This window comes from Scyliorhinus canicula, chromosome 4 (genome assembly GCF_902713615.1).
Source record: "Scyliorhinus canicula chromosome 4, sScyCan1.1, whole genome shotgun sequence".
Lineage (NCBI taxonomy): Eukaryota > Metazoa > Chordata > Chondrichthyes > Carcharhiniformes > Scyliorhinidae > Scyliorhinus > Scyliorhinus canicula.
The window spans coordinates 88,215,931-88,239,657 of record NC_052149.1 but is presented as its reverse complement, the minus strand read 5'-3'; the positions used below and the strand labels follow the sequence as shown (position 1 = coordinate 88,239,657).

The following is a 23,727-nucleotide window of genomic DNA, read 5'->3' as shown; positions in this document are numbered from 1 at the left end:
ATCTCCTGGACCGATAATCACTTCAAGTGGGCATTTACCAGCACCAAAACTGTCTTGCCCAAAAATGGGCTTGCATAATCAATATGGACCCTGGTCCTTGGGCAACCTTGCCATTCTCAAGAATGAAGTGAGGGGAAAGGTGGCAAAGATTGCTGCATTTGGCAAGGGTGGCACTGTTGTACGAGCTCTTCAATGGCCTTGCCTATTCCTGGCCACAAGACATAGCTACATGCCAACATCTTAATCTTTGTCTGCCCTGGGTGGACGCTGTGTAACTCATGAAGGAGGGGCCCCCTAGCCTGAAGTGGGACGTCCACCGTAATCCCAGACATTGACCACAGCCTGACCAGCTTCCTGACAGGGGTCTCTCTGATCCTCTGATCCGCCTTCAGGCAATCAACGAGATGAAGGCTCCAACATTTCCAACCTCGGCTGGTCCGACACCCCAAATATGGCCTCCCGAGGACCCGGGTCCAGTTTCACGTGCACCACTTTAGAGATTACCCTAAAAACCTCCTTCCCGTAATCCTCCAGCTATGGACAGGACCAAAACATATGAATGTGGTCCCCCCCCCCCCCCCCCCCCCCCGCCCCCCACAATGCTCACACACATCTTCCCCTATTTGGAAAAGGTCAAATTTGTCTTGAAGGGGCCGAGTGAGGGGTTCCACAAGAGATGGGATTTGTTTGTATCACATTTTAAAGAGCTGGTCGTTGTGTTATTCTGCATCGGATAACACAGGCTGCTACTTGATGCAGTCTTAACTAAAGGTTGCTCCAGACTCTGAAATGAGTTCAACGTGTTTATTGAACTATTAACACAGTTCTCAAATGAGACACATGAGTTTGACTCTCTGCTAATCTAACTGTAGTAACTCAGTCGAACTGTACCAGCTTGCTCTAAGCCATGTGCTGGGGTATGATGCTGCTGAACAACCCTGTCTAACTCTCTAGATGTCTGTCTGTGGAAAGAGGCAGGGTGTGAGTGCCTCATCCCTTTTCTAGTGTTTATGTCATGCCCTCTTGTGGTGATGCCACCTCTGAGTGTCCTGACTGCCCATTGGTTGTGTCCTATTCTGAGTGTTCATTGGTTGCATGTTTGCATATCATGACATTGGTTGCTGTCAGCAATCAAAGGGGAGGGGGTTAAAGGAGGGGTTTGTTTTAGGGTATTAGGGGGTGGTGATGGGGTTGGGGTTGGTGTTGTTTTTTTGCTTTGTTATGTATTTAAGATGTTAAAATATTAAAATTTGAATTAAAATATTTTCAAAATAACCAACTCCTCAGAGATCAGGGCACAATTTTTAAAGGGTGCCCCAATGTAAGACAAACCTACAGCCCCCCCCCCCCCCCCCCCCAACCCCATTCTTACTCATCAGCAGAGAACCATCCTCCCACTTGCAGGCATTACTCACCCTCCTGATCACTGTTACCAGTACTCCCAAGTAACTCACATTCTGCTTCAGGCCCCACCCCTTCCCAGCTCCATCCCCATCCCCATCTTTCAGGCCCCACTCGTTCATGCCCCTCCCCATCAATCCTCCCGCCCCCTTTCATGACCATGCTCTCTCTCAGGGCCCGCGACTTTGCAGTGCCCTCTGGCACCCTGACTGTGCCTCTTGACATTCAGGCAGTGCCAACTTGGCACCTTGGCTGTGTCAGGGTCACACCCAGGCAGTGCCCCTTGGCACTCAGTCGCGAACCTCGCGATCATGGCGCCGAGTAGGCCAATTTTAAGCTCTATGTCCTTCCCCATCTCTGCAATCCTCTCTTGTTAGGACTGGATTTCCAGTGCAACCTCAGATTACTATTCAAAACAAATAAAGGAACACAAGTTAAGATGGAGAATTCCACCAAGGTTAGTCAGGAGGTTGGGGGGGGGGGGGGGGGGGGGAGTTGCTCATGGACCTAATGTCCTTGGGTTTCCAATTCCCTATCAACCACTGAGCTTTGAATATTTTCATTTGGGTCCTTTTGCCCTTTTGCAGTTACAGGTTTTTAATGAAAATGAAAATCGCTTATTGTCACAAGTAGGCTTCAAATGAAGTTACTGTGAAAAGCCCCTAGTCGTCACATTCCGGCGCCTGGTACAGGAATTGAACTGTGCTGCTGGCCTGCCTTTGTCTGCTTTCAAAGCCAACGATTTAGCCCTGCGCTAAACCAGCCCCTGATCCAGTAGCTGGTCCAGTAAACTAATCAATTTAAATTGTAAAGATAGGGCAGCACGGTGGCCTAGTGGTTAGCACAACCGCCTCACGGCGCTGAGGTCCCAGGTTCGATCCCGGCTCTGGGTCACTGTCTGTGTGGAGTTTGCACATTCTCCTCGTGTCTGCGTGGGTTTCGCCCCCACAACCCAAAAATGTGCAGAGTAGGTTGATTGGCCACGCTAAATTGCCCCTTAATTGGAAAAAATAATTGGGTAATCTAAATTTTTTTTTTAAAATTGTAAAGGTTTCCATAAAGTAATTAATGAAACTGGGATCATTCCAAAATTTGCAAGAAAATATTTACGACTTGAGTAAATTAAATATATACATCATTGTTCCAGAGATTGTCCAACAAGTTGTACAGTGCAATGTAGAGAGGGTGGACACTGGATCCAGCTCATTAATATTTACTGAAAGGAACCAGAGATGGATCAAGTTACTAGTACAGACTACCATTGAATTATTAATGCCACTATTAATTCTAAACCATTGTGTATTACTTCATATGTTGCTGTTTAGAATTATATAATTTTGCCTTTCCGATCTGGTTTCTAGTTTTCTTTATACGTTCAGCAATGCAAATGAGTGTAGTGCAGGTTGCTGTGAGTGTGTTGCTAATGTGGATTGTCTACAGAGTCGCAGCCAGAAAAGGTAATGCATTCATCGTCTGCCTGTTTTTAACTGATACATATATATTGCATGGGTTTAAATGGATAATGTACTCTCTTTCCTTCCTTTAATTGTAGGAAATTACCTTCAATCTTGAAAAGTACAAATGTGAACAATGCTAAGCTGATTTCCAGTGAACTCAGGGCCAATAGAAACAAAAATGCAAATTTCAGAGAATGCAGACTTTGCATTGTAAAATGGCAGCTAACTGTGCCAAAATAGTGTTTGTTCACAGGGTGAAATTGTGGTTAGGGTTGAAAATCTTCAACTTAAGTGAAAATGAAAATTCAGTGCTGAAGATCACCTCTGCAACGTGTTCAATTTTCTCCTCTCCCTCTGCACCCCACCCCTAGTTTTCTGTATTCCTTTCTTACTGCCTACGTGTTATAGGAATTCTGTAATACACCCATGAGAACATTCTTCACCTTTGACTCTAGACTGACGTATTGTTGAGTTACTTAATTATGACAGTAATCAGCCGAGCCAAATCCTGTTTACACCTTGTACCAATAGATGGTTATTGGGTCACTGGACAGTGCAGAATGCAAATGCTGGTTAATGTTTCTCACCTCAGGGACATTGATTTCAACTGAGCAGATGATCTAGGCTGATACTTAAGTGCAGTGCTGAAGAAATATCGCACTGCCTTTCTAAGGAGATATTGAATAACACCCGATCTGCCATCTCAGGTGCACATGAAAGTTCTCATGGAACTATCTGAAGAAGTGAAGGAGAGTTCTCCTTGGTTTCCTGGTCAATATTTATCTCTCAACCAACATAACTTAAAAAGGATAGTGATAGACTTCAAAGGGCATAGGCTGGTGGAATGGGTTGACACAAAGCAGATAGAATTTAATGCTGGAAGGTGTGGTAGGAAGAATGAGGAAAGGCAATATAAAGCTAAAGGGAGTGCAGAAGCAGGGGGTCCTGAGGATATATATACACAATTTGCTGTAGGTGGCAGAGCAGGATGAGAAACTAGTTAATAATGCATATGGGATCCTGGGCTTTCTAAGTAAAGGCATAGATTACCAAAGCAAGGCAGTTATACTGAACTTCTATAAAGCCTTGTTTCATCCTCTGTTTTGTGTCTAATTTTATGAACCACCATTTGGGAAGGATGTGAAAGCAGGGGAGAGGGTGCAGAAAGGATTTATTAGAATGGTTCTGGGGATGATGGTCTTCAGTTAGATGGATAGGTGGATGAAGCCGGGGCTGTTCTCTTCGAAAAGTATGGGCAGCACGGTGCAACAGTGGTTAGCATTGCTGCCTCACAGTGCCAGGAGCCCTGGTTCAATTCTGGCCTTGGGAGACTGTGTGGAATTTGCACATTCTCCTCATGTGTGCGTGGGTTTCCTCCGGGTGCTCCAGTTTCCGCCGACAGTCCAAAGATGTGCAGGTTAGGTGGATTGGTCATGCTAAATTGCCCCTTAGTGTCTAAAGATGTGAAGGTTAACTGGGATTACGGGGACAGGAGAAGGGGGGGGGGGTGGTGTGGGGTACAGGGTGTTCTTTGAGAGGGTAGGTGCAGAATTGATTGGCCGAACAGCCTCCTTCTGCACTGTTGGGTTTCTATGACGTCGATGAATGTTGAGCTAAGATTTGCTAGAGATGTCCAAAAAGAGATGTTGTTCCAATTGTTGGAAGGGTCAAAAACAAAACAACACCAATTTAAGGTGATTAACAAAAGAACCAGACATGACATGAGGAAAAACCTTTTATTTCAAACGCAGTGAGTTGTTGAGATCTGGAATGTATTGCCTGGGAGTGTGTTGGAGTCTTTCAATAAGAAATTATCTGAAAATAAAATATTTGTGAAGCTAGAGGGTAAAAGCAGGGGAGTGGGGCCTGCTGAGAGGCTCCTACTGAGAGTCAGCATGGACATGATGAGCTGAATGGCCTTCCTCTATGCTGTTGCCTTTCCATGATTCTTTTGAAAGCAGATTATCTGTTTATTAATCCTACTACTGTTTGTGGGAGCTCGCCCAGATTTCTGCTGTCTTCCCTAAAGTTAAAACTGAAACTATACTTTAAAGGTACTTTATTGTCTGTGAAATACTTTGAGACATCCTGAGGTCATGAGAGGTGATTTATAAATGCAATTCTTTCATCCCTTCCCTTGTAAGAAAGGTAACAATCTCCTAATTGAGATCGACTAGCTCTTCACAGACAAGGCATGCATCCTGCAACCATTCCAAATAGTCAGTATCATACTGGGTGCTACATTGTCCACTGAAACGTTATGAGCTTCTGGCCATTTTCTATGTAAAATTATTAACATTCTTTAAGTATTGAAGCAGGTGTTATGTAGAAGAATTACAGTCTTTGTTTTTTTCTTATTAGGGGTTAAATGTGGCGGCATCCTATCTGCAACAAATGGGAATCTTTCCAGCCCGAACTTCCCAGGATATTATCCATATGACACTGAATGTACATGGCTCATTGTTGTTACAGAGGGCTCCTCTATTCTGCTCACCTTCCACCACTTTGACCTTGAATTTCACACTTACTGTGAATATGATTATGTCAAAATCTATAATGGAGTGTCTGAGGATGAGGGAAATCTCCTGGGCAAATTTTGTGGGCAAGTCTTTCCTCCTCGCTTCACCTCTTCCTGGCATGTGATGACAATCATTTTCCGCTCAGATAAGCACGTGGTCAGCCGTGGATTTTCTGCTTCATACAGCAAAGGTTTGATCAAGTTGTTTCTCACTTGCAAAGTTTATTTGTTAGATTTAATCAAACACCCAATTAGCAAACAATTACTGATTTTGACACAGTTTGAATTCTGATTCTGCTGAGTGGTGTTTTAACCAAAAGCACTGGGGCAATAATAGCCCAGAATTTATTGAATAAGTAAAAGAGTCTGAATGATGCATACCATTATTAATGTGTAAATCATTCAACAACTTGCAGTGAGGAAAAGTTAACTCATAACTACAAATTGTCACAAGTTACTGGTCAATTTGTGCCACCGTTACCTTCATGAAAACAGCATTTCTTTATTAACGTCTCCATGAGTTTAATGAAATTAATGAATTTGCCCATTGAACTGGATATATAAAGTTAAGACATGTGTTTAATTTAAGAACATGATAAATGTTGCTGCTGATTAACAGTCAACCCCCCTTGCCATAAACTGAATGATGAAAAATGTGGAGTCACATTCTAACAAATTGTGAATTATCAGAGATTTTAAAAATATCAAAGTTTTACACATACATTTTTTTTCTTAATTTTTCTTTCTGCATCTGATTTCTCCCTTCACCGCATCTTTCGTTCGCTCTCTTTGGACAGAATTTTACAGTCCTCTGCCATTGGGTTTGCAGCAAGGGGTGCCTGTAAAATTCCCTGGGTGGCCTTTCCACTACCCACCTGCCTGCCCCCGATCTATCTGCAATTTTACATGGTGGGGGAACAAGGTCTGGAGGCCAGCCAGTCTTCATCCCAATTGGAGTCACTTCCTGCCTGGCTTCAATTTTGAGGCTGGCAGGCGGAATTCAGGGTCGGGAGAAAGCCTGACAGGTCACCCTGCTCCGGCCTCGGCTGGGAAAAGGGAGAGAGCATCTCCCTCATGGGCCCCCTTTCCGTATCAGAAACACCACACGCCAAGCTCCAGCCAGGTCTGTCTCCAGTGTGTGCTCCCTTTCCCTCCTGGCCTCTCTGTCAAGACCCCCACCTCGGAGCATTAAATGCTCGTGGGGTTGCTGTTTGGGTAGTGGGACAGGAAACCCTGCCATCCACATATCTTGCCTTTTTTTTCTCTATCTAAAACTGATTTGACATTCAATTCACCCCTTTAATTCACCCTCCATCTCAGTTCTTCCTCTGTTTATTTCTTAATCCCTAAATCTCTTTGGTTAACAAGATATTGGATGCTGTTGGTTCTGTCATTCATGAAGGCCTGAGATGCACTGTTTCCTTCACTATCAGCTCACACTCCTGCAATATTGTGGGCAGAAAATGTTTTATGCTGAAGAATGAAGTATCAAGTCTACCTGACAGGGTACACCGTGAGATGTCTCACTTCCAGCTGGGCCAATGTTAGATGAAATAGAGTGGAAGGGCCTAGGTTCAATCCATTGCCCTGCAACTGAGTACTTGGCTGCAGTGTGAGGGGTTGACAAAATGGAGACCAGAATATGAAAAAAAAAGAAACATTCTTGTCCAGTCTTAGATTGGTAATGGTCTCTTTAACTATGTTAAATGACATATAGAGTTTAAAAATTAAATTATAGTCAGAATCTTAACTTGGTATAAATGATGCAACAGTTTATTCAGGAGTCACCAAAGCTATGGAGGATAAAGACCAAACCAAATTAAAAGAAAACCCCTTATCATTTGTTCAGTTATATGTATGGCTGGAAGATCCTTTTAGATTGAGCTAAAGCTATTTATATCCACCAAGCATTGCGGGTGCCATTTGAGGTGTATTTTTAAAAAAAGTTTAGAGTACCCAATTCATTTTTTCCAATTAAGGGGTAATTTAGCGTGGCCAATTCACCTACCCTGCACATCTTTGGGTTGTGGGGCCGAAACCCACGCAAACACAGGGAGAATGTGCAAACTCCACATGGACAGTGACCCAGAGCCGGGATTGAACCTGGGACCTCAGCGCCGTGAGGCAGCATTGCTAACCACTGCGCCACCGTGCTGCCCTTTTTTGATATATTTAATTAGGCCAAACTGTTTAAATTAGGGAGTAAGTTGGAACCTTCCAGTTATCACCCTCACCAAAATATGGAGGATTCTGCTTGTGCAGTAATAGAGTTCTCATGGATCCCAACATTGAAACGAGTACTATAAAACAAATTACTCCAAATTTTATTCATTACTACTGGGTGGCAAATATTGCGATGGTCAAGAAGTGGGTAGTGGGGGAGGGGTCGGTATGGGAGCGAGTGAAGGTGGCTTCATGTAAAGAAACGGGTTTGGGGGCACTATTAACAGCACCTCTGCCATTCTCGCCGGCTTCTCGGTACTCCATAAGCCTGGTAGTGGTGGCAGCCCTGAGGGTGTGGGGACAGTGGAGGCAGCACCTGGGGTTGGAGAGGGCGTCGGTGTGGACACCGATATGCGATCACCACCAGTTCGCCCCATGGAGGGTTTCCAAGGTGGCAGCAGGCGGGGATCGAGAGATTTGGGGATCTGTTTATTGACAAGGGTTTCCTGAGCTTGGAGGAGCTGGAAGATGAATTTGAGTTGCCAGGTGGGAATGGGTTCCGGTATCTGCAGGTGAGGGATTTTATGCGGAGGCAGGTTTCGACCTTCCTGCATCGGCCGCACAGGGGACTGCAGGATAAGTTGGTGTCAAGAACAGGAGTGGGGGAGTGGAAGGTCTCAGAGATCTATAAGGAGCTGATGGAGTGGGAGGGAGCCCCAATAGCGGAGGTGAAGAGGGAAGAAGAGCTGGGGGGGTGGGGAGGGGGGGCGGATTATGGGAGGTGGCCCTGAGGAGCGTTAATGCATCCTTGTTGTGTGCCAAGTTCAGCCTGATACAATTCAAGGTGGTTCACAGGGCACACATGACAGTAGCCTGGATAAGCAGGTTCTTTGAGGGGATGGAAGATTGGTGAGGGTGCCCTGAGAACCATGTCCATTGTTTTGGGCATGTCCGAGGCTGAGGGGTTTCTGGCAGAGGTTTGCTGACGTCATGTCAGAGATCTTAAAGGTGAGGGTGGTGCCGAGTCCAGAGGTGACAATCGTTGGTATGTCAGAAGATCCGGGAGCCCAAGGAGTGAGGGAGGCCGACGTCCTGACCTTTGCCTCTCTGATGACCTGGAGACGGATCTTACTAGGATGGAGGGAGTTGGAACCCCGAAGCCAGGGGTGTGGGTTAGTGACATGGCGGGGTTTCTCAGATTCGAGAAAATTAAATTCGCCTTGAGGGGTTCGTTGCGGGGGCTGGCTCGGAGGTGGCAGCTGTTCATCGACTTCTTCGAGAAAAATTAAGTTGTCATGCGGGGGGGAGGAAGGGGGAGGAAAGGGGAAGCACGGGAGAGACGAGGGAGGGCTGGGGAAGGTGGCACTGTTTATGTGAGCCATGGTGGCTCAGGTCTGTACTCGGGGGGTTGGTTGGTTATGTTGCTGTGATTTTGTTCTTGTTGAAATTTGAACATTTCTTTTTGAAACTAAAATAAAATAAATAAATTCTTAAATCTTGTACCCTAACTCATGATAAATTCTCTTTATTCACAAACCATGTGCTTACTGATCTACATTGTCTCCCAGTCCAGCAATGCCTTGATTTTTAAATTAATCCGGTAGTATCCTCTGGTCCTCCTCGACGGGCGGCACGGTCCCTTTCCTGTCTTCTCCCACTGCCGGTGGTTGTGGGTGGCCTTTTCCCATAGGAAGGGAGAAAGAGAAAACAACAGGATGAGACAGCCTTGCGCATGCAGCATAGGGGCTGGCTAGCTGGTGGCCTCAGCAGCCAGGGCACCCGGCCATGGCAGATGATACGGGTGCCGGCATGCAGTACAGAGTGGGGGATCAGCCGTCCTCCGGATGGGGGTAGGAGTGTTGGGTTATGGATGTGAGGGATGGGGGATGGTGCCAGGAGGACAGTGCTGCCTACTCACCCTGAACGCCCTGAGGAGGTCATGCAGTTTTGTTTGTCACTGCTGGCCCTCCGGACGACCTTGCCTACGGCACTGACCACTTTTGCCACCTGTGCCCAGGCACGGCGAATGGCGACGCCTGGCAGCCTCTTTCCGGGCTGGGGAACATGGCCATCCGCCTCTCCTCCACGCCGTCCAGGAGGATCTCGAGCTCTGGGTCCACGAAGCCTGCACGTCATTCTGCCATCTTGTTGGCTGGGATCGTGAGTGTGGGGAGTGAAGTGTGTATATGCAGCAGCAGCTTGTCAGCCTCCCGAGTGTCAATCGTGAAACTGGCCAATTCACGCACCATTTCTCATTGGAATTGATAGTGTTCCATGTGGCCCAACTGCTAGTCCTCAATAGTAGCTGAATCGGTCCATGTGCGGCGCCAGTTTCGATGTCGTGGAACTCCATGAATTCTGCATCGGCGTCGACACTTAGGGTGCGATCTTCCGGCCTCGTTACACTCTCACTCAAGCAAAACGAGGTCGGTGAATAGTGGGAGAGACAGAAAACGAGAGCCAGGCACCAAGCAGTTTACGATGCAACTGGCTCTCTCCTGTAGGCGAAATCGAGATCTCGCCGTAGCATGGCGAGAAACCAATTATCACCACTTAAGCCCCATTTCCATATAATGAACGAAAGCCACCCCTTATCCAACAGTCTGCCGTAATTCAGCGGCCTTATCAGCAAGTGGTCACGCTGGCGTTGATTAGTACACCTTTTTAAAAACGTGAACCTGGCGGAAGGGTTTCTGTGGGGAGCTGAGGAGGTGAATAGCCTTCTTTGCTCACAGGCAAAGACCCCAGGGGTGCTGGGCTTGCTGTGTCTGTGCTTGGCAGGGACCCTTGGCTGAGGGAGGGGGAACTCTGCAGGGGTGGGCTACCATCCACCATGGGAAGGCGGGGGGTGGGCACTCGGGGGCAATCACGTACGCAGTGGCGGACTGGGTCTAAAAATATTGGTTGCCAGGAGACAAAGGGGGCCCACCCACAACTACAATGCTATCATTTAATTTTCATAACTAATAAATAAAATTTTCAAAAAATACATATGGAAAAAAGGGTACAATTAAATTTTTTGTGGAAAAAATGTGTATTTCTTAGTAGTTACAGTGTACATGTACTGTACATATTACTGGCAGTAGATACCAAATGTAAATACAGAATGTTATAATTGAATTTTTTATTTATTTTTAAAAATTTTAAGTAATTGGCTGATATTTTTAAATAGTTTACTGCACAATTTACACATTAACAGATAGTTCAAAAGCACAATAGAGCATTGCATGCAGTCCACTATATTAAGAGCAATCGTTTGTATTCGCTAGATGATTGTGCGAATCTGCCAATAATTGCTTCTGCATCCAATTCATCTAACAATTCCTTTTCAATGGATAGCAACATGTATGATTCCAAATTCTCCTCAGACAGCGAATTTCTTAACCTTGTCTTTATGATCTTTAGCTTTGAAAATGTCCTCTCACATTGGACTTGAGTAACTGATAGTGTGCAGATGACTTTATAAAGTTCATAAAGGTTATCATATGCCTTGTCATGAAGTCTGTTGGATGCCAGAATTTTTCGTACACACGATGGCCAAGTGCTGCAAATTTTACAATTGTTGCAACTGGAGTCCATATTCTCACCATCATTAAGCAATAGCTTTAATACATCAAAGTTTGAAGCAAAAGAAAACAATTCCAATATTACTTGATCTTTGCTGATTTGTGGAAACAGCTTAATAATACCTTCCAATGCTTCATCTTCAAGGCCCTTCTCTGCAATAGTTTTAAACTTTGCTGGGTCCATGCAGTACAAATCTTTATACAACTGTTTGTGTTGTACAAAGCGTGATTCTAGTGACTGGACAATGCGATCCATTATTAGGTTAAACACATTTACTCGAAAATCAGCCAGAGAATCTGAGGAATTTCTTTCATCATCAATAAGCTCATCTGCCATTCTATTCTTCTTCCTCTGCCTCTTAACTGGCAATGCTGTTTCCAATGCATCAATTTCCAATGTTTGATTTTAATCCATATTCATCTGTGAAATCCTGTCATTACATTTATTTACAAATTCCGAAGCCTTCCTGTGAAAGTTATCAAATGTTCTTGTCTGTTCCTTAAACTTTGTTGTAGCTGAATCTACCAAACTCCATGCAGTAAACATATCTAAACCACTTGTCTGTAGATAACTTGATAATGGGGTTGTAGTTTCAAATATATACAAGTAAGTAAATGCTGTCAATATGGTTTCAAACTTTAGAAGACTTTGAAGTAAAATTCTTCATAATTTTGATTAACATGTTTATAGTTGTTTTACTCAGGTATGTAACAAGTCCATCACGGCCTTTACTTTGAGCCTTTCCTTGTTGCTCTAATCGTTTGATTCTTTGTTTAGACTTGTTTTGCACTGCAGAAACATGAGCTGCCATAATGGGGTCATATTTTGCCATCAACTGCACTGTAGCTAAAAAATTGCCATGATTCAGAACCTCATTATCTACAGTGTAGGCCGATTCATTTCTGTGACCTCGAAAAGGAAGTGCTTGCTTGCCTAACATCTTTATGATGTCTATAATCCTCATGACAATACTTCTCTGCTTCAATACCTTTTCTTTCCTTTTAATTAGTGATGCTGCAAAAAATTTATCTAAGGTGCCATCATTAACCACACTGATATATTGCTGAGCATTTCTGACATGTGTTGTTGTCGATTCATGTAAAGTCAAGCTCTGGCTAATACGCCTGTAGTCACTAAAGCCACGTACAAAGGGTGATGGATTACAAGTATTGGGAAACTCAAAGGCTAAGCAGTATGAACAATATAAGCATCTATTTTCTTTGTTATATGTTAGCCATTTTCTTGGGACTGAGTCATTCATAATTTTCCTCTCATACAAACGAGCATCAAATGGCAGATCATCACGTGGCTGAAGTGGATGTTCAGCAAAAAACTGTTTTAGCTTTGCTCGTGATGGATAGTGGAAGATTCCAGTAATTGATCTTTCATTTTCTTGCGTAGGTTCATTTACAGGATGTGCTTCAGAAACCAAGTCATTTATGCTTGAAGGAATATCTGATTCCCTGTCACTAGTTGAAGCTATGTGTTCAGATGTTGCAACTACAGGCAGTACAGATACCGGAACAAGGAAGCCAGAAGAAATATTGGGCCTGGGTTGATTAGTAATGGATGCACTTGTATTTGTCTCTACATTCAAAGTAGCTCTTCACTGTTCTTGTAACTCGCATGTCATTGCATCATCACCATGAGCATTGTTTCTTGCTTCTTGATTATTTGTTGCAGAACTGGATATTGATGTGGATTGTGCTTGTGGTATTATAAACTCTGTAATAGGCCTGCATCGCTTGGCTGATTCCTTCCTTTCTGCTTCTTTTTGTTCTTTGTGTTTTAGTGACCCAGATCTATGCTTTTTCTTTTCCATGCTGGTAGGGGTAATATCCCTGAAATAAAAACTTAATTAAAAATAGCCCACATTGGGAAAAATGAATATTGATGATTGCAAGAATAACTTGAAGGAACGCCAGATAAACCCCTACTTGATAAAAAATATAAAATAACTTACTTACACTTCAATAGGCTATGTTCATTAGCCAATACTACTGTGGCCTATGCAGCTTCAGAAGAGGAGACAACCCATTGTCCAGTGTTCACACCAGCAAGCAACTGAGACAACTGATGAAACTTAGAAGTTTGCTCCGACTATAGTAAGACATTAAGAATGGTCCCACGACCAAAGTTAACATGTCCAGTTTGATACCAGTGTAGTGTTACAAGTCGCAACCCTTTGAGTTTACCGATCATGGCTTATCACTTCAATATCTTTGACCTCATGATTCACGGTCAAAGGTACCGCTTCTCCTTTTTGGTGACCTCACGACCCTATGTACTGCTTGATATCCTTTCAAGTTGCTGACCATCTTAAATCACGAACTGAAACTTTATCTTTAAATTCACACACTCTTGCTGAAAACGTGGATTTCCAACTATGTCCGACCCGGGTGAACCAGCCCCCCCCCCCCCCCCCAATCCTTTTCACATCCGTTTAACACTGCTTCGTTCCTTCATACACTGAGTGATTATTTGTTTGTTTCTTTATTGCATTTTTATTTGGTATTGTTCTTTTTAAAAACAATTATATTTTATTAAGTTAGAATACAAATCTCAGGAAAGAAGTTGGAGATTTATTTATGTAATGAATTATAATTTTTAAGGGCCCTTCAGAGATTCACGGGCCCCTTCTTGGCTCTCCGGGCCCCGGACCGATGTACCGGCTGAACCAAGACTACTGCTTGATATCCTTTGAAGTTGCCGACCATCTCAAAACACGAATTGTAACTTTATCTTTAAATTCACACACTCTTGCTGAAAACATGGAATTTCCTTAATTATGCCCGACCCGGGCCCCATATTCCACATCCGTCCACTACCTCCCCTGCTTCGTTCCATTTCATGCACTGCTTATTTGTGTCCTGTTCTCTTTTTTTTCTTATTCCTTTTTATTACTAAAACAGTTGTCTGTGTTTGTTTCTTTATTGCATTTTTATTTGATATAGGGGGCCCACTTCATCACGGGCCCACTTGCCATCGGGCAAGCTGACACCCTGGCCAGTGCACGTGCGGCACCACTATGCCAACCCCTGAATCATGTGTACCCGTTCCAGGGGCAACCCTTGTCCCTGTCCATCTGCCCCACTGACCATCCATAATCCTCACTGGCTGCCGAGGCCTCTGGCCGTGCAGTTGAAGGCTATAGCTTCTCGGGAATTGGCAATCGTGGTTGAGTGAGCACTTCACACAACCCAAGTGAATCCCCCTGGGTGAGCAGGCCATGATGCATATGGGAGTCATGGCCTAGCATTTCAATCAGACTGTGACACCTGGACACTGTACCTGAACACTGTGGGAGACCACACCACACAACCAGTAGCCAACAGTTGAATACCCAGGGGATGGGACACAGCTCCGGCGAACATGTCTGCGGCTGGAGTGTGGGTGAATGACACGGGAGGGGACCAGCTATGAGCGGGTGTCCGGGGTACAGGGTCTGGGGTCCAGTGATGGGGACCCGCTGCAGCCAGATGGATGTGGGCAGTTATTCCGGATTGGGGGGGGAGCAGTGGCGGAACGGTGGGTTCGAGGGTGGGAGCCACTGCGAACATCCTCTCCCAATGCCTTGCAGATATTGAACACTATGGCAGGGATGTTGGACGTAGAAGTTTCCCTAGAGATTCTGGTGCTATGCGATGCAGCCAGTCGCTGGAGAAGGAGGCAGCAGCAGCAGCGTCTGCAGATGCTCGAGGCAGTGGCCCATGTGCCAGACCCCGCCCCACACCCTGAGGACCCGGCCGCCCATCAGGCTAGAGAGTGACCCAGAGGGGGTGTCCCGCTACGGCCCAGGGTGTACAGCCACCACTGATCATTCAAACAAATGATGGACGGCGCATGCCGCAGGAGGCTCCGCCTCAACAAGTAGACAGTACGACACCTGTGCCACATCCTCACAGACTTGGCACCACATGGATGAGTGGGGGGGGGGGGGGCATCAGCGGAGTGGGGTCCTGTATTGAGCCATAAACACCCTTGTGCACAACCAGCTGGATGCCTCTGACACATTTTTCCGCAATGCATCACCGCGTGCAGGCGATGGGTGTGAGTGAGCACTCAGCAGACAGGCAGGGATCAGACTGTGGCATAGATTGAGGAGCATCAGTGCCCAGCTCTCTGCGGGTTATCATTACCTCGACAGTGACCTGCTGACGGTGCCGACACAGACCCAGCACCCTGGATTGATGTGACACAGACCCTGGGAGGGTGGGAAATCGAGGGAGGGGGGTGGGAAGGTAGCAATGACAGATCAGACCACGCCCTATGAGAAGCGGGTGAGTATGAGGGGCCCCCCGGGGTTTCCGGAAGCTCGCCATTGCCGCCTGTCCTGCAGCCTCTGGCTGGTCCTCCGGTTCATACCTGGGCTCGACCAGCATCTCCGCATCATTTTCGCCTTCCTCCTCCTCCTCGGTGGTGGGCACATGTTCCTCATCCCCAACCTCCAGCACATCACCCCACTATGTGCCAGGTTGTGCAGGATACAGCAGACCACCACAAGGGGGGACCCTCCGGGCAATGTACTGCTGGCACCACCGGAGCGGTTCGAGCTTTTGGAACTGCATTTTGAGCAGTTCGGTGTGTCATGTGAGTGTCCCTTTAAGAAAGGTTTTGTCTCTGATCATGTGATTAGAGAAAGAGAAAAGAAGTATTTTCTCTGTCTTTCCCTGTTTTCATTTTAAAGGCTGTTCCAGTAGAGGCACATTAGGTGTGGCTGACTGCCTTGGTGGCTTTGGAGGTGTAGTTGATTTCCGGAAGGAGTTTGAAACTGCTGGTTGAGACTGGATCAGAATTTCAGGAAAAAGACCAGTCCCATTCAAGAGGGAATACAGTGGAATACAGTGTGTGGGGCCACGCCCTTGAAAAGGGGTTTTGGTTTAATTGGACTTTGTTATTGAATTGTAACAGCTAAGGGGAAATCATTAAGTGTTATACATAGATTACTGTAGCTGTGTGGTGTCTTTATGCTTGTAATTGATAAAAATTCTTGCTGTGTTCATATATATATATATATATATATGTTAACTATATTCTTAGAATAAACCTTGTTTGGATGAAAGTATCTAGGAAGTCTGATGAATCAGACCTGCAGCAAAGGCTTTTGTGCTCATCCTACCAAATTCAACTTAAAGGTTTTAGGTCAGGTGAACTTCATAATACACTTTGGAATTTCTAAGCCCTGACCCATAGCAGATTCACCGCTCAATGACAGCCTGGGTGGCCACATGGACCTCATTGTACTGGTCTCCACTTCGGTCTCTGGCTCCCATACTGGCATCATTAGCCAGAACCCCAGCGGATACCTCTTATCTCCCAGGAGCCAGCCGCCCATCCTGGGGTACTCCTTGAAGAGGCCAGGGATGTCTGACTGCCGCAGGATGTAGCTGCCGTGTACATTCCCCAGGAAGTGTGCACACACGTGCATGATCTGCATGTTGTGTTCACACATGAACTGTATGTTCAGGGAGTGGAATCCTTTTCTGTTAACGTTGGGCACTCCCAGAGCGCAAGGCGACATGTTTGCAGTCCATCAACCCCAGACCTAGGATGGTGAAGAATCATAGTGCCCGGGCATCCTGTTGGGCTTTGTCCATGTCAAAGTTGATATTGTTTCAGCCCAGACAAACAGGGGATCCGTGATCTGTCGGGTGCACCTGTGGGCTGTGTCCTGTGAGATACCACAAAGGTCCCCACTCGAGCCGCCGAAGGATCCCGAGGCATAAAAGCTCAGGGCTGCAGTGACCTTGACGGCCACCGGGAGCGGGGGTCCTTCTCCTCCATGTGGTGCCAAGTCCGTGAGGACATGACACAGGTGCTGCACCGTCTCCTTGTTGAGGTGGCGCCTTCTGCAGCAGCATGCTGTCCATCATCTTTTCAAACAACCAGCGCGCCTGTACATTCTCTGGGATCCCCCCTGGCCAGATGGGCGGCAGGGTCCTCAGGGTGTGGGGCGGGAACCGGCACTTGTGTCACCGTCTCGAGCATCTGCAAATGCTTCTGCTGCCTCCATCTCCGGCGTCTGGCCGCCCGGCCTAGTACCAGCACCACTACGGCATGTTCTGTGGAGTCCAAAATGCCGTCCATGCCGCTCAATATCTGTAAGGAATTAGGAGAGGGTTTTCGACATAAACAGTGGTGGTTTCCACCCTGGGACCCTTCATTCTTCCATTGATCCCACCCTCCCTCTCTTCCCCACACTTGGTATGCCCTGCCCACGCACTCCCAGTTGCAGCGGGCCCCCTTCAATGCAACGTACCCCAGACACCCGCTCATAACTTCACCCGGACCGCTCCCTGGTCCCTTCCCTGTTGCACTCACACACCGTCCAGCCATGGACATGTCCCCGGGGCTGTGATCCATCCCCTGGGTATTCAGATGATGGTTGCTGTGTGTGTGTGGTGTTGCCTCCCGCAGTGTTCAGGCACAGTTTTCAGGCACCAAGGCATGATTGGAATGCTGGACAATGACTCCCCCGTGCTACATGGCCCACCCACCCACTGGAATCCACTTGGGTTATGTGCAATGCACACTGAACCATGATTGCCAAATCCCTATAATCAATAGCATTTGGGGCGGCATGATGGCGCAGTGGTTAGCTCTGCTGCCTCACGGCGCCGAAGACCCTGGTTCAATCCTGGCCCCGAGTCACGTCCGTGTTGAGTTTGCACATTCTCCCCATGTCTGCGTGGGTCTCACCCCCACAACCCAAAGATGTGCAGGGTAGGTGGATTGGGCACACTAAATTGTCCCTGAAGTGGTAATAAAAATAATTAGACACTTCAAAAATTTAAAATATATTAACAATCAATAACCTTTTGCCGCACAGCCAGAGGCCTCAGCAGTCAGTGATGGTTATGGATGGTCGGTGGGGCAAACGGGCAAGGACAAGAGTTGCTCCCGGAACAGGTACACACAATCCAGGGGTTGGCACAGTGGAGCCACGGTTGGTTTCCCCCCCCATTCCTATGCTGGCTCACCCCTGCAGAGGGTGCCCCGAACCAAGGGTCCCCCACCTCCCATCGAGCACGGAGGCGGCAAGCCCAGTGCCCCCCAACTCTTTGCCTGTGAGCAAAGTTGGCTATGCACCTCCTCGACTCCCCACAGAAGTCCTACCGCTAGGTTCACAGTTTTTAAAAGGAGTACTAATCGGCGCCAGGTGACCACTTGCCGGGGAGGCCGATGTATCACGGGGGACTGTTGGATATGGGATCGCTCCCGTTAATTGTACGGAAATAGGGCTTAAGCGGTGATAATTGATATCTTGCCACATTACAGCGGGATCCCAATTTCACCTACGGGAGTGGGCCAGTTGCATCGCAAACTATTTGGCGCCCGACTCAGTTCTTGTTTTCAGCCTCTTCCCCTATTCACCAGCCTTGTTTCACTCCAGCAAGAGTGCAACAAGGCCGGAGAATCGCGCCTATTGTTTTTCTACTTAACTTTTGCGAGTCCATAGTCGGAGCCAGGAGCGGGGGTGAAGGAAATCCCCATGCAATAGCTGCTCATGGTCAGATCTGCCCCTGGCACACAGCTCCATTGTCGGAGCCAGGACCGGGGGTGATGAGCAGTTATTGCCTGGAATTGGGGACCTTTCTGAGCTCCATGAAGCAACCCAGCGCTTGTGTTTCAATTTCATTTTATTCTGCGTTTCACTTATACTTTAGCATTGCCCTAGGGTTTTGTAATAATCATAATCTTTATTATTGTCACAAGTAGGCTTACATTAACAATGCAATGAAGTTACTGTGAAAATCCCCTAGTCGCCACATTCCGGCGCCTGTTTGGGTCACACAGAGGGAGAATTCAGAATGTCCAATTCACCTAACAGCTAGTCTTTCGGGACTTGTCGGAGGAAACCGGAGCACCCGGAGGAAACCCACGCAGACACGGGGAGAACGTGCAGACTCCGCACAGTGACCCAAGCCGGGAATCAAACCTGGGACCCTGGCACTGTGTAGCATCAGTGCTAACAACTGTGCTACCGTACCGTGTTTTGCTTATTCAACTTTATTTCAAATGTAATGACTATCTTTCATTTTTGAGCCCCCTATTGTTTGAGACCCTGTGCCACAGCATGGTGTGTTTTATTGTGATTCCACCCTGGCTCAGTGTCAAATTCTGTTTGATAATCATTCTTAAGAAGCACCGTGGGCCATTTCACTACATTAAGAGCGCTACATCAATGCAACTTGTGTTGTTGATCGATATCCTTCCCCCACCCCTCCTACACACACGCACCTTCTTTACTTCAAAGACTGTAAACTCTTCAGTGCAATTGGTATTTTAGAATCTAGAATATTGGATTCTTGGAAAAAAATCCGTGCAGCAGTGGGGTGTAGTGAGTGACACAGAGCAGAGGATGCAACTTCATCCATGCTTCCTCCTGTTCTTAGTCTGACTTGTGCCTAGCAGAGAGAGCAGTGAAAATCAAGCCTTACGCCTAACAGCAGATGGCCAAATGGGGACATTGGCACAGATTTGGGACATTGAAGAATAACCTGGGGAATGGTTTGTGTGAGGAATAAATAAATTTTTAAAAAATACTTCAAACCTTCAAAGTCACATTGAAGTTTAAAATCATGCTCTTTGTTTTACAGATATGTGTGGTGGAGTGCTAACAGGTCTGTCTGGGGTGCTGTCTAGCCCTGAATACCCAGATAATTACCCTAACAATGCGGAATGTCGCTGGTTTATTCAGGTCTCCAACAATTCAGTGATCAATTTGATTTTCTATGACTTTCACCTGGAAAACAATGAGGATTGTAGCTTTGACTACGTGGCCCTGTTTGATGGGTCCAGCATAAATGACAGACACTGGGGTCACTATTGTGGTGGAACAAAGCCAGCAGATATCATCTCCACCACCAGTGAGCTGCTTGTTGTTTTTAAATCTGACTTCAATATCGGTGCAAAGGGCTTCAAAGCATTTTATTTTTCAGGTACGATATGTAGTCAGGTTTCAAAAAAATATAATGGGTTAGATTCTCCATTTGAAAGACTGTTCTCTTGCTGGAGGAGAATTGCAACCGATTTGCATCCCCCCTGGGAGCCCAAATCGGGAAACAATGCTGTAGCCCTTGCAAAGCAAATTTATACATGGCAAGGGATTCAATCCCGCTATCTCGTTGCCATATCGAGCGGGTGGCTCTATAGCGAAATCCCGCAGCCAGCCAACCCACCCACCCCCCCACCCCACACCACAAAGCAGCCGACCACCTCCTAATTACAGGGGTGCCCCACCACCACCCCCACACACAGGGACCCCCTAACTGGGAGGACCCCGCCACAGGGAGTTCCTAACTAGAATTACCCCCAACAGAGACCCCCGAACTAAAGGGACCCCCCCCCCCACAGGGATCCCCAAACAGGAACCCCCCACAGATCCCCTAACTAAAGGGACCCCCTGACTAGAGGAACCCCCTCCAGCGACCACCCCCTCCCCGCAGGAAAGAGACCCCTATCTGAAAGCTAGAGAGCTGTCTGAACAGAGGCAGTGAAAAAACTGTAACACTTATCCGGCGTCTCCATGTGTCCATTCCTCGAAGGAGAACAGCTGTGACCCGTGTTTCAATGCAGCAGATCCATTAGCTGCAAGCTATTCATTCCTTTCTAGTAATGCGCTGTGATTGACAACATCCACAACAAGTTGCAGACTTGATTCATTCAACTCCCTTCATGGATGAGTGACTCCAAGTGGTAAAACCCCAATGTTTACAAACATCAACCATATCAAAGAGAGGGAAGTGCATTCCAATCACACGATTGTTAGGGAAGCTGTCAATCACAGCCCACTACTAGAAAGGAATGAATGAGGGGCAGCACTGTGGTGCAGTGGTAGTGTTGCCTCATGGCGCCAAGGGCCAAGGCTCGATCCTGGCCCTGGGTCACTGTCCATGTAGAGTTTGCACATTCTCCCCGTGTCTGCGTGGGTCTCAACCCAACAACCAAAAAAGATGTGCAGGGTAGGTGGATTGGCTATGCTAAATTGTCCCTTAATTGGGAAAAAAAGAATTGGGTACTCTAAATTTATTTTTAAAAAAGGAATGAGGGCGCAATGTGGCGCAGTGGTTAGCACTGGGATTGCGGTGCTGAGGGCCCGAGTTCGAATCCCGGCCCTGGGTCACTGCCTGTGTGGAGTTTGCACATTCTCCCCCTGTCTGCGTGGATTTCGCCCCCACAACCCAAAAATGTGCAGGTTAGGTGGATTGACCACGCTAAATTGACCCTTAATTGGAGAAAAAATAATTGGGTGCTCTAAATTTATAAAAACAAAGGAATGAATGGCTTGCAGCTAATGGATCTGTGGGGTTGAAACACAGGTCAAGGTCTGGGCCTCTCTCTAGTTTCCAGAGAGGGGACTCTTTTCAGGTGGGGAAGGGCTGTCTGTGGGAGGTCCCCCTAGTTAGGGGGGCCCTGTCGGGGGTGGGGGTCCCTTTAATTAATTAATGGTGGGGTTGCTGGAAAGGTCTCCCTATTAAGGGGGTCCCTGGGAGGGTCTCCCTATTAAAGGGATCCCAGGGGGAGGGGCATGGGGGAGGTGTCTGATAGAGGTAGTGCGTTGTGGACGGGTTGGGGGGGGGGGTGCTCAGATGGACTTTGGGGGCAACTCCCCTCAGGGGTTACCCTCTTGGCCCACCGCAAGGTCCACAACATCAGGGCACTGCTGGTAACTACAAGGGGACCGAAGAATCACAGAGAGTCAGAGAATAGGGTGCCGCGCCCGCTAAATGGGTCATTAAGACTCATTTACATTCAATTACATCCTCCCGCTGGTGAAAAGTTGTGAACCTCGATCCTGGTGCCAGCGGGGGAGTCAGAGCGGGGCGCCCACCCTGCTTTTCCCCCAATGCCTGATTTTTCCGTCCCATTGGGAAATGACGTTCATGCGTTGCTGATGAAGAATCCAGACCAATGTGTTTTGAAAGTGTTTTGAAATTAAATCTATTTTGACATTGATAGCCTTTTAATATATTTCTTGTGTTCACCAATTTCGATTTCGATTAAAAGCCTTGTTAGGTGAGAAATTATTCTCCATTAAATGTCATAACTCATGTCATATTATCCTTTTTTAATCAAACTTTCTTTCCTTTCCTCCCGTTCTATTCAACAAATGTTAACCACCCTTTGGTACCTCATCCAAGTGACTGTGCTTAACTTGTGGTTTGGATAAAACACTCATAATATGCATTTACAGAATGTTGTTAACACAGTAACATGTCCCTCAGTGAATGCTGGTGCACAATTTGATCACTGGAGCATTGCAGCCAAGTTTGATTTTGTCCTCACCTGACATCCATGCATACTGTTTCCATCAAGAATTACTGGCCTTAAAACACTGAGGCTTATTTTTGGTTACCTCACTTGAAATCCACAAACTCAGTAGAAAGAATAATAAAAGAAAGTCTTTTTCATGGCCGCTGGATGTCACAAAGCAATTTCCAGCCCATTCAGCACTTTTTGAGGGGTCGTCACTGTTGAAATGTAGGAAACCATGGCAACGCATATGCGCTCAGCGAACAGTATACGACCCATCACATTTCTTGCTCTCTTCAGTTCTGAAGAAGAGACACATGAACTGGAAACATTCATTCTGTTTTTCTCTCCACAGATGCTACCAGACCTGCTGAGCTTTTCCAGGATTTTCTTAGAACTGAATTAAAGGCTGATGGGTAGAAGCAGGAAATTGCATCAAGAGCCCTAGAACACTAGGGACCCAAAGAAATGACCCTCAACATAAAATTAGCTTTAGACAAGGGCTTTAGCAACTAATCCAGGGAGCAAAGGGAGAGGCAAGGTCAGGGCTGAACACATCAAATAGAACTCTTGAATGGCTTTTTTTTCTCCATAAAATGGCTTGCCAAGAAGGTTTCTTCTTCCTTTCTTGCTAAACTCTTTTGTTCCCCTAAAGATTTCTTAACACTCTACTTGTTCATGCCTATACAAGATTGTCCAATATTCAGCAAAGCCACAAGAATGTCTGCTGTAGGAATTATAAATGTCATATAGTTCTGGGGGATGTTGTTCTTTATTAAAAATAAATTGAGAGTACCCAATTCTTTTTTTTTCCAATTAAGGGGCAGAATACACCCATGCTGCACATCTTTTTGGGTTGTGGGGGTGAGACCCACACAGATACGGGGAGAATGTGCAAACTCCACACCGGGATCGAACCCGGGGATGTTGTTCTGAGATTCTGTTCGTTCCTCAGGGTTACGTCAGTCTCCCACGAAAACTTCACTGTAACTCCCACTGGAACCCCAAAATAATTATGGAACGCAGACCACCATCATTTCTGAAAGTTACCCTGTTTAGTATCTGTCCCTTCCAAGTCAAATGGTGAAACACGGTAGAGCTAGGGTCAGGAGCCCTATTCCAGGAGGTTGAGCAGCATAGGTCCATGTGGGAACCATCATATCATGGTGGACAGTTAGCCAAGTGAGGTGAGGAATACCAGCCTCCACAAGAGTGAATATGGGCTCCACTTGTGGGGTGCCAATCTGGCAAACTGTCTAAACCTCCAGAAATCCTTATATGTAAGTTTTAATTAAAAATCAGGATTGCACTCTTGCTCAGGTGGTTGATGGAACCATAGCCAGTGTTGGGTGGTAAGGGAAGGGA

At 46.5% G+C, this 23,727-nt stretch overlaps 1 protein-coding gene across 1 annotated transcript in view; it reads left to right on the top strand.

Annotated features, from left to right (window-relative positions):
* cdcp2 (CUB domain containing protein 2) overlaps positions 1 to 23,727 on the top strand; it is an 83,984-nt gene that overhangs the window by 42,349 nt on the left and 17,908 nt on the right. The window contains exons 3-4 of the mRNA XM_038793509.1: positions 5,220 to 5,567; positions 19,707 to 20,048. Coding sequence (XP_038649437.1) covers positions 5,220 to 5,567; positions 19,707 to 20,048 — 690 coding nt within the window. The remainder of the gene's footprint in view (positions 1 to 5,219; positions 5,568 to 19,706; positions 20,049 to 23,727) is intronic.